Consider the following 13,320-nt stretch of genomic DNA (forward strand, 5'->3'; position numbering starts at 1 on the left):
CGGAGCCTGCCACCCCTCCTGATCGGGACTGTGTGTATGTGGGGGCTATGTCACTTTGTGGCAGGGGGAGGACGGTTACAGATCCCCTGCTGCGTGGCTCTGTGATCCAGGATAAGGACCGCTGCATAAGATCTGTAACTGCCCTCCCCCGCCACAAAGTCACAGAGCAACCCACCCCGCACCACAGAACATGAAAACCACCTCCCAGATTGATCAGGGTAACTAGTGACTGCACTGTGTATGTGCCCTGCTGCTGGACCTGCCCCTGCCTATGTACCCTGCTAAAGGTGACTGTCCTGTCCAATTACCAACCCCCTTCCCCTCCTTCAGACAGACTCTCCTCCAAAAGAACATGATGGAAACAGTAATTAACAGAAACGTATTTTTTATTAGCAACTACACATGAAACTGGGGGGTGAAACTTGGACGGGGGCTTGTGTGAGGTGGGAAGGAAAGGACTTGTCAAATTTGGGGGAATGAGAGCCTTCTACTACTACAGCAGTCTGCAGGGGTGGAGTGAGAGTTTGCACGGACTCTGCCGCCCCTCCTTCTTTGGACTTTGGGTGAGGGGGGTCTGGGACTTGGTGGCGGGGGAGGGCGGTTACAGATAGACTGCAGCGGGGCTCTGTCCTCCTGCCTCCATTCCTGCAGAACATCCACAAGGCGCCGGAGCGTGTCCGTTTGCTCCCTCATTAGTCCAAGCAGCGTTTGAGTCGCCTGCTGGTCTTCCTGCCGCCACCTCTCCTCCCGTTCCATGTGTGATCGGTGCATTTGGGACAAGTTCTCCCTCCACTGGGTCTGCTGTGCTGCCTGGGCTCGGGAGCAGCCCATAAGTTCCGAGAACATGTCCTCCCGTGTCCTCTTCTTCCTGTGCCTAATCTGCGCTAGCCTCTGGGAGTGTGATGCCAGGCTAGGTTGTGAGACAGTCGCAGCTGTGGCTGTGGGAATGGGAAAAAGGGAGTGAATTCCTCAGAAAGATAAATGTAGTTGTGAACAAAGAACATAGTCTTTCTCTGTGAACAAGACCATGCACAACACCTATCACATGCGCACTCAGGACAAGGTTGAATTCTCGGCCTTCGCATTCAGTGCCTGGGGTCTTGCACTGCAGATCTGAGAAGCGGGGCAGGACACCGAAATTTGTGTAACGGGCAGACATGGTAAGCCGTAGACTTGTGGCTGCTTAAAACTTTAATAGTAGCACTGGCCTCCTTTCACATTGAAAGCAATGCCAGTCCCTGCTGCCAGCAATCCGGCAAGCAGGAACTCTGCCCCTGTCCCACCCCCTCGCGGCTGTCCCAGGGAAAGATCCCTGTATGCTGCCCCTCTCCCGCCTCCACCGCATGGCTGCAAACCGGCGGTTACAGTTCTGTAAAGGAACGGGCAAGCAGTCCCAATACTAACATTCCCCTACCTAATTCAAAGCAGGTCACCATGAGCGACATCACCCTGATGAGAATCTCAGACACTGATAAAGAAAGAATGCTTCGGGAAAGCCTGCAAAGACCAGGGCCGTATGCCGCCATGCTCTGCAGGGCAATGATCCCGGAGTACTTGATTGTCTCCTGGAGCGGAAACGTTTCATACCACGGAGGACCCAATAAGGCCGCTCTCCCCAGGAACCTGATGCAAAGGCTTTCCAATTACCTCCAGGAGAGCTTCCTCAAGATGTCCCAGGAGGATTTCTGCTCTATCCCCGGACATATAGACCGCATTTTACTGTAGCTGCACTGGCAGGGACTAAACAGTAGAGCGGCTTGGGCAGAACAATCATGCTAAACCGGACATTGTTAGATTTTTTTTCAATAGTTGCACTGCCCAGGACTGAAACGTTAAGCGCCTAGGGCAAACTAATCATGAGAAACCCATTGTTGTTATTCTTAATATTCCTGTTCTGTTAAAAATAAATGTTTAGATGTTTAAAACACTTACTGGCTGATCCTTCCCCAGATTCTGTGTCTGGGTTAACGGCTGGGGACGGTTGGTAGGGGATCTCTATAAGGGTGATGAAGAGATCCTGGCTGTCGGGGAAATCAGCGTTGTAAGCGCTGTCGACTGCCTCGTCCTCCTCATCTCCTTCCTCATCTTCCCCGTCCGCTAACATGTCCGAGGAACCGGCCGTGGACAATATCCCATCCTCAGAGTCCACGGTCAGTGGTGGGGTAGTGGTGGCGACTGCACCTAGGTTGGAATGCAGTGCCTCGTAGAAACGTGATGTCTGGGGCTGGGATCCAGAGCGTCCGTTTGCCTCTTTGGTCTTCTGGTAGCCTTGTCTCAGCTCCTTGATTTTCACGTGGTACTGCGTTGCATCCCGGCTGTATCCTCTCTCTGCCATGGCTTTAGAGATCTTCTTGTAGATCTTTGCATTCCGTCTTTTGGAGCGCAGCTCGGAAAGCACGGACTCATCGCCCCACACAGCGATCAGATCCAAGACTTCCCGATCAGTCCATGCTGCGGCCCTCTTTCTATTCTGAGATTGCACGGCCATCTCTGCTGGAGAGCTCTGCATCGTTGCCAGTGCTGCTGAGCTCGCCATGATGTCCAAACAGGAAATGAGATTCAAACTGCCCAGACAGGAAAAGGAATTCAAATTTTCCCAGGGCTTTTCCTGTGTGGCTGGTCAGAGCATCCGAGCTCGGACTGCTGTCCAGAGCGTCAACAGAGTGGTGCACTGTGGGATAGCTCCCGGAGCTATTACCGTCGATTTCCATCCACACCTAGCCTAATTCGACATGGCCATGTCGAATTTAGCACTACTCCCCTCGTTGGGGAGGAGTACAGAAGTCGAATTTAAGAGACCTCTATGTCGAACTAAACAGCTTCGTGGTGTGGACGGGTGCAGGGTTAATTCGATGTAACGGCGCTAACTTCGACATAAACGCCTAGTGTAGACCAGGCCTTAGAGTTGTTATGGTGCGGTATGTGGTTGCTGGTGAGAATATGCTTAAGGTTGGCGGGTTGTCTGTGGGCGAGGACTGGCCTGCCTCCCAAGGTCTGTGAAAGTGAGGGATCATTGTCCAGGATGGGTTGTAGATCACTGATGAAGCGTTGGAGAGGTTTAAAGCTGAGGACTGTAGGTGATGGCCAGTGGAGTTCTGTTGGTTTCTTTTTTGGGCCTGTCTTGTAGCAGGAGGCTTCTGGGTACACGTCTGGCTCTGTTGATTTGTTTCTTTATTTCCTTGTGTGGGTATCGTAGTTTTGAGAATGCTTGGTGAAGATCTTGTAGGTGATACTTAACAACATAAATAAAAGTGTCCCAGCACACTATTACTGAAAAATTGCTGACTTTCTCATTTTTACCATATAATTATAAAATAAATCTATTGGAATATAAATATGGTACTTACATTTCAGTGTACAGTACGTGGAGCTGTATAAGTAATCGGCTGTATGAAATTTTAATTTGTACTGACTTCGGTGATGCTTTTTATGTAGCCTGCTGTTAAACTAGGCAAATATCTGCACGAGTTGATGTACCCCCTTAAAGACCTCTGTGTACCCCCCCAGGAGCACCTGTACCCCTGGTTGAGAACCACATCTGCTCATGGCTCATTGCAGGGGTGGGGGAGGATGCTTGTTTTGAGACAAAACTGCAATGATCATTTTACTCAAGAACCAGGTTTTGCACAAATTTTGTTATTTTAGACCCAGCCTGTCCTTTAATTGAAATTCAAACTATTTTTGACATTTTTAATTGAAATTTGGAAAATTTCTACCAGCTCTGGACCTTTTGTGGGGGGCTGGTTGGGGAAGACCTGGGTTTTAGGGCAGGTCTATGCTAGAAAGTTTTGCCAGCCTAGTTGTGGGATTTTGTCACACACCATAGCGTTGCCTGCAAAAGCCTTAGCCAGTGGTATAAGAAGTTAGAAGTTTTTGTGGTGGTGGTGGGTTGGTTTGGGGGGCTTTTTTTGCTAGTAAAACTGCATCTACAATTTGCTGGTACGGCTATACTGGTCAAACCTTCCTAGCTAGGCTTGGGATGAGGATCTGAAGTTTGCTTTGTTGCATGCAGGCAATTTCCCGGGGCGGGGGGCGGCCCTGCTTGTGGGATGCAGACACACGTGGGGGCCCTACACCAGGAATAGGGCGGGGCGTGGCTCTGCATTTTGTATTCGGCTGGTTCCCGCCCTTGGGGGGACGTAGGGCTGGGGCTCCGCAGACGGCTCCGTCACTCCCAGCATGCAGCTGCAACCCCACTTCCTGCCCGGCGCTTCCTAGGGCCGCCCCACGTGCATTGCTCTCTGCCCCCCACCAAGTGCAGCCGCCGCCGGGATCGGGCCCGCCGCAGAGCATGGCTACGGGGCAGCAGCTGGGTAACGCCCCGCGCCGCGCGCCCTGGGGTCTTGCAGCGCCTCCCCCCTTCCCCCGTTTGCAGCTGCAGTGTCTGAGCCTTTCCGGCAGCAGCCTCCGGCCTAGCCCGGGGGAGGGGGGCATTAACCCTTCGTGATCTGCGTGGGGCGCAGCGTGACTGGGGTCTGTGGGAGGAGGGGGTTAAATCCGGGGCTGTAGTGCTTGGGCCTGACGATGCATTGCTTGGATCCGGAGCTGATGCTCGATCCAGCGAAAGGGCGTTGAGCTGCTGGTGCCCCAGGTCATGGAAAAAGGGGGAGGGGGGGAGAAGAGCCGATGACGCTTCTGAGCAGGTGTTTGAAACACGATCTCTGTACATCCCTGGGCAGGTTGAAATGGGGCCTGGGAGAATTTTTTCTATGTTGGGTGTTAAAAATATTAGTTGGATTCTCCCACCTCAAAATCCCTCACGCCCTGCAAGGGTGCAGTGAAATCCTGTTTGAAATGTAAGAAACAACATTTCTCGCACAGGGGTTGGGGTTTGGTTGGGTTCCCTTTGCGATTGTCCAGGGTTTCCAAATCACAGTCATTTGCACCAGTGTCACATGACTGTAAAGCATGTGCAGAATGTTTCTAAATAGCATTTTAGATCTGGGGGCGTGCCCTTTAGGGTGACCAGATGTCCCGATTTTATAGACACAATACCGTTTTTGGCGTCTTTTTCTTATATAGGCTCCTATTACCCCCAACCCCCGTCCCGAATTTTCACATTTGCTGTCTGGTCACCCTAGCGCCATTTCATAGAATCATAGAGTAGGGTTGGAAGAGCCCTCAGGAGGTCATCTAGTAAGATGCACAGATGTAAATAACTGCACAAAGTGCAAGGCACAACCATGAATTGGCCCCATGCCATGACTGTTAACATGGCATTTAGGCCATGTCCATACTAACACGTATGTCAGCAAAACTTTTGTTGCTCAGGGGTGTGGTTTTTTTTCACACCCCTGAGCAACATAAAGTCAGCGTAACATGGCTACACGAATGCTCTTACAGCAGGGCTGCTGTAAGCTTGTAAGTGTGGTCATGGCCTTAGTTATTAGTTGGGGTGATGTCTGGAGCTGAATAGAACCCAGCTCGCTTTGTAGCTGCGCTGGTTCTGCAGGGCTGATAACTTAAAAAACTCTTGTTCACTCTATTTGGCTGGAAATATAAGCAGATGCAGCTATGAATACACAGAAGCTCCTTCAAAATAGTGAATAAAAAACTGCCTTCCCTACTCCTTGATCTTCTGGGACCTGGTGTCCTCACTTAGAAATGTTAAGAGATCCAGCTTTGCAATCAATTCTTTGATGCTCTGGGGGTCTGCATGTTTGGATCCAAACCCCTGGTCAGGGCATTGGTTAAGATCTTGTAGTTACAGCAGGGGACTGGGTCTGCGTTTTCTATTCCTGACGCCAATTTGCTATGGCACTTGCTTAGGCAAGTAACTTAACCTTTCTTTTCCTCGGTTTACCCATCATAAAATGAAGGTATACCTAGGAGTGTCTGTGTTTAATGCTTGTAAAGCACTTTGAAATATAAAATCTGGTTAACTCGGAGCAGCACGCTCAGGACAGTAGCAACTGCATCCATTCCTGCTTGATATGACCCTGCAAACACATCTGAGTAACTTTTTATGCATGAAGTTACTCAGAGGTAAATGTTTGCAAGTTCAGGGCTTAATGATATCAATGTGCTGGATCTGTGAACTGTGGGTTGTAGGTGCCATTAATCTGCACTGCTAAGATAGTAGATAAGAATTCACGGTCACCGTGTGCCATCTTTTGATAAATCCATTCATAGACACTGTTGTTCTTCCCTTGTAAAGTTTCCATTAGCTACTCACAAGCCAAGTGAAATAAGCAACTTGCTATTTTTGTAAATATCCGGGGCCTTATTTTTCAGAGTTGTGGACACTCCGTTTGAGCACAAAAAAAATTTGCGGTTGTATGTTGGTCTTGCAGGTGGAATTAGACTAATATGAAATGCCAGAAGGCAACCATTGTGGTTATTTCAGCTGAATCCTGCATTACACAGGCCAGAAAACGTCAGCCGGAATTATTCTTCCTTCCTGTGTAAGCGATCACCTTATGACTGGAGCTAAGCATGTGTTTTAGAAAAAATATCCTGACCGAGCTCTTCAAAGCTGTCAACATAATTTGCGCCCCCCCCACCATAATTCCCATTCATATTAATAATCAAAATTATTAATTTTAAAATGAATGGGAATTGGGCATTCAAATCTCACCCCCAAAACCTCACCTAAACACTATTATTATAAACAATACCCAGCTCCTATCTTTTCATCCATAGATCTCAAAGTGCTTTACGAAGGAGGTCAGTGTCATTATTCCCGTTTTACAGATGGGGAAACGGAGGCACAGAGAGGTGAAATGACTTGCCCGAGGTCATCCAGCAGGCCAGTGGCAGAGCTGGAAGTGTAGAACCTAATGCCAGTTCAGTTCTCTTTCTCCTAGGCCTCACGGCCTTCCAGGAGTACAGGCAAATGTTTAATGATACTGTTAGACTGGGCAGTTACTCAGCCAGCAGCAGACCATGTTGGCATTTGAACATGCAGATTGTCTACAGGAGTAGTTTCTAGTTTTGATTTAAAAATTGTTTAGTGAGGTTAGCTGCATATTTGGCCTCAAATCTGTTACTTTATGCAATGTAGTAAAGGGGGAAAAAATCCACCTGTGTGTTACCAGAATGTTCCCTCTCTTCTCTTCTTCCAGCTTTATTCAGCGTCTCAGACAAGACTGGCCTGGTGGAATTTGCAAAATGCCTCAACTCTCTTGGGTTGGGTTTGGTTGCCTCTGGAGGAACAGCAAACTGTCTTAGGCATGCTGGCCTGAATGTCAGGTAAGAGCTCTCTCTCTCTGTGTCAACGTTATTCCCAACCAAAAATACATCAAACCTTCTGAAAATGTTAATCATTTGATTAGTTTGCCGTGATTTGAGGCGAAGATGGGGAGGGAACTATACCATTTAAATGCAACAGAACTCAAGGTCTGGCTCCTTGGCTGGAAACAGATTGAGTCCAAAGACTGTTGAGATGAGGGAGTGTGTGTGGTGACTGATGGGGAAGTGAGGGTTCCTGCAATCCAGGTGTTCTCATGTTTGCCCTGACCCAGTTCCTCTCCTGTGAGGCAATATGTTGTTTTAAAAAATCAGGCCTTAATGCTAGTCTCTGCTGGCAGCTGAAAACTGGTCTTTCTCCCTTCTTGGAGAGTAGGGAATGTTACAGGGTTTTATGGGGATTTGGAGATTATTTCTGTTCAAAACCACAAATTGTCTGTCTGAAAACGATGGCCTGGCTTTTCAAAAGTGGCAAATGATTTTGGGTGTTCTCAGTGTGTGACAGGCAGGAAAGCGTGAGCACTCCTCCACTGAAAAGGGAGACACGCAGAGTCTCTAGCCAGTTCGGCCTGTGATTTGAGGAAATGTTTTGATTCTGGGTCTCCGCACTCCACCATTCAAAAGCAGTTTCAGTCAAATATAAATAGTTTCCCGTGTAATGATGGCAAATCTGTTAAAGTGCTTGGCTTGACTGGCTGTTGTTCACCCTCTCCGCAAATGACCATGGCAAAAGAAGCTGGTGGTGTCTCCATGAATTTATGCTTCCTCCAAAATTCCCCTGAGGTTGTGTTTCTGGTCCCTCTCTCTAGCGGTGACAGCACTTAAGGATGGTCACGTTAGTCTCATTCCCTCCCCAATTTACAGTTCCTTCTAATTATAAACAGTCACGAGGTGAAGGAAATGAAAAGCAAATCCATAATTTCTTAATGCATTAGCTACGGTTCGCTATGAAGAACAGTGAACAATATAACAGCAGTGGGATTAAAGCCACATTTTATAGGAGGAATGGTGCTGATACCTTGAATGTCTGTCTGAGAGCAGAATAATAATACTGTATCTAAAATGCTGGATCTTTAAAATGATTATGTCAGCTTCCCCATATAATGTTTCTTCTAAGATTGATCTCACAGCTCATTTGTACAAGTTCTTATTAAGTGATCTAGTCCATATCTTCCAGGATAAAATAGTTTAAGACAGAGGTAATGTTGTTTTTTTGTAGGTCACGTTGACTTGGCTGGTTATTTCAGTATAAAAGCCCATTCACAAAATAACGGTGCAGGTCAGCTTAATTTGATTAAAAAATACATGCTTTGTTTCCATTCATGGGAAAAGCAGCTGATGCCCATTAGATTTATTTATTTATTTATTTTGGGAACTCCTGCTGTGCTGTTCAGGGCAGATATGGAAACCAGTGTCCTTCCTCTATTATGCTGCATTGGACGTAGGTTTTACATAAAATACAGCTCTATACCTTGTTAAGTGTCGGAAATCAGTAAAATTGTGGAAGAGAGTTAAACGAGCATTCCTAGCATGTTTCTGCTAACAACGGTTACTCGCAGGACCATTTTGCTAGCTAGTGTCAGAGAGATGTAATGGAACCATAAACCATACCAACCGTAACGCAGAATAGTTTCTGTGACTCCCTGTCCTGAAACGTCTACCAGCTCTTCACAACAAGGATGCAATACTGGAAGAAACTGAGTTGTGTGATACACTAACAACCTATTTATCATGCCTTCCATCTGCTCCAGTCTTGTGAACATACAGAGCCCTGCCACTTCCGAGAATCGTGCTCTCTCTTCAGTAGTGATTGGAGACAGAGAAGTCATGATTTTCATCCACTCAGAGCTGCAAAGTCTTATTTTTGGCCTTCCTAATCTTGGGCATCCCTTGAAAGTTTGGAGATTTTTAGGGTCTGAACCTCTTCCCATTGCAGCCAGTGTTAAAACTCTGATGGGGGACCAGATTAGGGCCATGAATGAGAATATGGAGCCTGCAGAACCACTCAATCTGTCAAGCGCTGAGCAGTCATTTCAATGTTTTGTTTCCCCCTTGAGCAGAGATGTGTCCGATCTGACCGGATTTCCTGAAATGTTAGGGGGACGTGTGAAAACCCTGCACCCCGCAGTCCATGCTGGTAAGTTGTTGCCGATGTCCTTCCATTTTGAAACGGAAATCAAGGGGGCTTGCTGGAGGCCCTTCAGGGGATTGGGTGGAAGAATTGGGGAATGAGGACCGATGAAGCTGCAGGTCACTCAGTTGTAACCCACACGCAATCAACAGGAGCTGCATCGTTCGCTGGCTGTTAGAATGTGTGGCACACTGACCAGCACCCTTTCGTCAGACTAGTTCCTTCCCTCCAGGATGCTGGAGGCAGAGGAGTCACCTCTCATCACTCTAGCAACAAGGTAGGAGGCATTGTTCACTCAGTAGGAGACATGCCAGGAGGCTCTTGCATGTGCAGTGGCCGCCCTCTCTGTTGATGATGATTGACCACAATGAACGGCTTGTCGTCCTGGGCGTAGCCTGTATCTACAGGAAGAATACTTCAGCTTGGTTTCAGCTGCAAGCAGAGCGGCTCAGCTCTGACAGTACTCGAGAGTTGTGACATGCAGCGATCTTACTGCAAAGCAGTGTGGCCTGCCTTGGGCTTCCCTTGCAAACTCCTGGCAGACTGAAATTTAAACCTGTTCCAGCAGGTGCAGCTCCACTGAACTTGGCCTGTAGATGAATTTGGCCTGCAGAATGGGGCCCCATGGCAGCTTCGGCTTTGGTGGGTGATTCCTGCATTTTGTAAGCTTCACGGGCTCCCTGTTCATTGAGGTGATTCAAGCTCTTACTTTTGGAAGAACTGCAGTTATTTGGTCAGTCCACCCAAAGAGCCATCTCGTGCTTCATTTCCTTTTGCAGCACTTGAGATCCGTAGGGTTGGACCTATTGGCCATCTCATTTCACACTCTTGAGAGGACTGGAAAAGTAGGGTCTCTTCGGGGGATGTTCAGCTCTGGATTCCTCTCCCATTTACTGTACGCCAGCCTGTCAGCTGTGTCATTCTGCTCAAGGCTCCACTTTGTTACCTCCTCATTTATTTCATGGGGTTTATGTATTGTTGGGTGGCAGATCACGGGTGGCTTTTTCCTCCTTACCTATGCACCAGAGCCTTCGGTGACCATTCCCACGTTTTAAGATAAGCAGCTGGCAGCTCATTAAGTGCGGTTGTTTTGGGGCTTTGTGTTCAGCACTTGGAGTTCCCCCGGGATTTAGTGCTGGAAAATCTATTTGAGTGAAAGTTGAGCAGCCAGAAAGCCAATACAATGGGATTTTTGCTGCTGCTGTTGTAACTTAAACCTAATCAGAATGTGTTTATGGAATAAAATCTCAGAGAGAGCATGTACTCTGAAGAAAGAGGCTGAGAAAGTTTTAATTATCCTTTGTTCAAAAACCTACTGTTTTTGTAATTAGGAATCTTGGCTCGTAATATTCCAGAAGATGGAGCTGATATGGACAAACTGGGATTCAGCCTTGTAAGGTAAATGTCTGAATACGAGGCGCAGTTAACCAGCAATCATGAGAAAAAGTTTAGAGACCAATCAGGGAATGCCAGTGAGTGGGAGTGGAAGGGATCGCAGCACCATCCCCAAAGAGGAAAAGGCACATCTGTGTTCTTGTTCCTTTTCCCTGTTGGAATCACTGGGTACGTGGATTTTATTGGTTAGTTTGTTGCAGATCTGTCTTTCTAGCTAGAACTGTAGCAAAAAGGGCTCAAGGGGGTTGATCTGACCATTTTATTTTTGATTTTTGAAATGTTTGCTTAATAAACATACACTTTGAGATTTGCACAGAGCTGTTTGAATTTCAACACACAGATAGATGGATTAAACATAAGAATTGGGATGGGCCCCTACAAAGGTCGTTGGGCTAGATTATAGACAACAAATAGCTCTTTTCCAGGGTCAACGTGAAAGAGCAGATAGGATCCCAAGAGGTCAAAACACTAAGTAACATAGATCCCTTCTGTTCATCTTGCTCTATATCTGCATTAGTTTCTTTATCAGTAAACTCGCCTTGCGGATTGATCACCTCAGAGTAATGATCAGACATAAGTAACCACTACTTCTTTTGTATTGCATTCAGTTTAAAAACAAGTGGCTGAATTAAATTATTGAGGGATTGATCCGCATGAAAGGAGGTGGAATTGAGCTGTGATAAATAGTCTGCACAGATCGGTCTTGGGCTGGATTTGACAGCCTAGGGCAGGAGTAGTCGATTATTTTTTTCTGTCAAGGTCCAATTTTTTTGGTCAAGCTATAATCAAGGTTCAGAATCCAGAGAAACATTTTCACACCACAGTAATGATAATAAGTAAATAAAAAGACCTTGCCTTCTGTTCAAACGTGTCTGGTGGGCCAGACTTGGCTTGCGGTCCATCTATCGACTACCCCGACCTAGGGTGTAAAAACGTAGGAATCAACATAGGTCAGTGAGAATCCCAGCCCAAGGCACACAGGATGTTAGAAAAAACCTGGCTAAATTCAGAAGGGAATAAAGTGTCCTCATTGCTCTGTATTCCAGTAAGCAATGATTTACCTTCACTATATCTAATTTTGATTAACTGACTTAAAAGATATGGGACTTTATCCTCAGCTAGTGTGATCTGCATGGCTCCATTGAAGTCAGGATGGTGAATGCAATGGCTTACTGTTTTGACTTGCGTAGATACAGGTGTTAGCAGCCACAAAGTCACTGGGTGAGGGTACGGCTCTTCCCGAAGACTCCGAAAAGACACAGTGATGGGTAGTAAAGGTGATTAGAAATATGGTGAGGCCCAAGTGAATGGGACATGGCAAAATAGGACTGTCTGGAAGATGAAAGGCTTGTGAAGGCCATATTGAAAATGGTTAGCCCAGGGTAGTTAATCATTGGAACAATTTAGCAAGTGGATTCTCACTCACTGGAAATTTTTAAATCAGGAATGGATGTTGTCCTAAAAAAGATGCTGTAGTTCAAGCAGAGCTTGAACCAGGAATTAATACAGGGAAATCCTATTGGCTGAGTTATGCGAGAGGTCAGACTAGATGATCACAATGGTCCCTTCTGGCCTTTAGAATATATGAATCGATGAGTTTTAGCAATCTCCACTTCCTTAGGAGAGGCACAGATCTGAGTTTAGGATTTTGCTCTGGTCTCACGTCAGAAACGAGGACATGAGGAAAGAACAGTGACTGTAATGTGGGAAGAGCTAAGCCTGACTTGATTACCCTACTTCTTGATGAGTAACCCAGGGCTTTTCCCCATCACTTTCCAGAGTTGTGGTGTGTAACCTGTACCCCTTTGTGAAGACTGTGTCTTCCCCAAATGTTACTGTACAGGAGGCGGTTGAAAACATAGACATCGGTAAGTCCATGGGAAACTGTGAGAACAAACCTTCCACCGAGGGCTGATGTGATAGCTATGGGAAAACTGATAGCTGATGAAAGGCATTGATCTCTGGTCCATTAGTGACCTCTGTCCCTCTTCCTGGGAGACTTCATGCATCCATAAAGGTCTGCAGTGGTGATAATGATATTGTCACTCTGAGCCCTTTTTTGGTTGATCTGTACTACAGTGTTAACGCAGTTCGCTCAGGTGGTCATGACCACTTGGCAAAACATTTATGGCAATTGCCAGTCGAGGAAGGGCGAGTGTTGACCAAGCTTGGGTGGCAGGGTGAAATGGGGATGCCCTTCAGGAATAGAATAATGAACGTTCCAGTAACACGGATTCATTCTAACTGACTGGTGAGCGACACTGCTCAGCTGGTGGAATAGTGCAGCCTGACTTACAGAAGCACCGTGTGTACATGCAGGGGCTTTGTTTAGAAGAGACAGGTTGGGCAGACTTTCTTGCAGTGTGGAGAGCAGATTAAGTGTCTTCCTGGAGCACATGGCAACGCAATGAGAAGTAGATGCATTGGGAAAGAAAAGCTAAGCAATGAAAAGCACCAGGAGGATCACCATTGTAAGGAGCAGTTACAAATGCAGGGGCTTGTCTTTGTGCACCATTTACTCCCCTGTGACATTGGGTAGGACCCTTGATTTGGTGCATCTAGGGAGGGCTTGCAAATATGGATTTCTCTCTGATACGTAGCTTTGC

The 13,320-nt window shown here is 46.9% G+C and overlaps 1 protein-coding gene across 2 annotated transcripts in view; it reads left to right on the forward strand.

Annotated features, from left to right (window-relative positions):
• Positions 1 to 4,155: 4,155 nt before the first annotated feature.
• ATIC (5-aminoimidazole-4-carboxamide ribonucleotide formyltransferase/IMP cyclohydrolase) overlaps positions 4,156 to 13,320 on the forward strand; it is a 31,336-nt gene continuing 22,171 nt past the window's right edge. The window contains exons 1-5 of one of the 2 annotated variants that reach the window (XM_034785979.1): positions 4,156 to 4,313; positions 7,065 to 7,191; positions 9,249 to 9,325; positions 10,651 to 10,717; positions 12,494 to 12,582. In XM_034785979.1, coding sequence (XP_034641870.1) covers positions 4,292 to 4,313; positions 7,065 to 7,191; positions 9,249 to 9,325; positions 10,651 to 10,717; positions 12,494 to 12,582 — 382 coding nt within the window. In that variant the 5' untranslated portion in view covers positions 4,156 to 4,291. Of the gene's footprint in view, positions 4,314 to 7,064; positions 7,192 to 9,248; positions 9,326 to 9,471; positions 9,597 to 10,650; positions 10,718 to 12,493; positions 12,583 to 13,320 lie in introns of those variants that run through there. The other variant, XM_034785981.1, reaches the window with a different exon arrangement.

This window comes from Trachemys scripta, chromosome 11 (assembly GCF_013100865.1).
Source record: "Trachemys scripta elegans isolate TJP31775 chromosome 11, CAS_Tse_1.0, whole genome shotgun sequence".
In the NCBI taxonomy this organism is placed as follows: Eukaryota; Metazoa; Chordata; order Testudines; family Emydidae; genus Trachemys; species Trachemys scripta.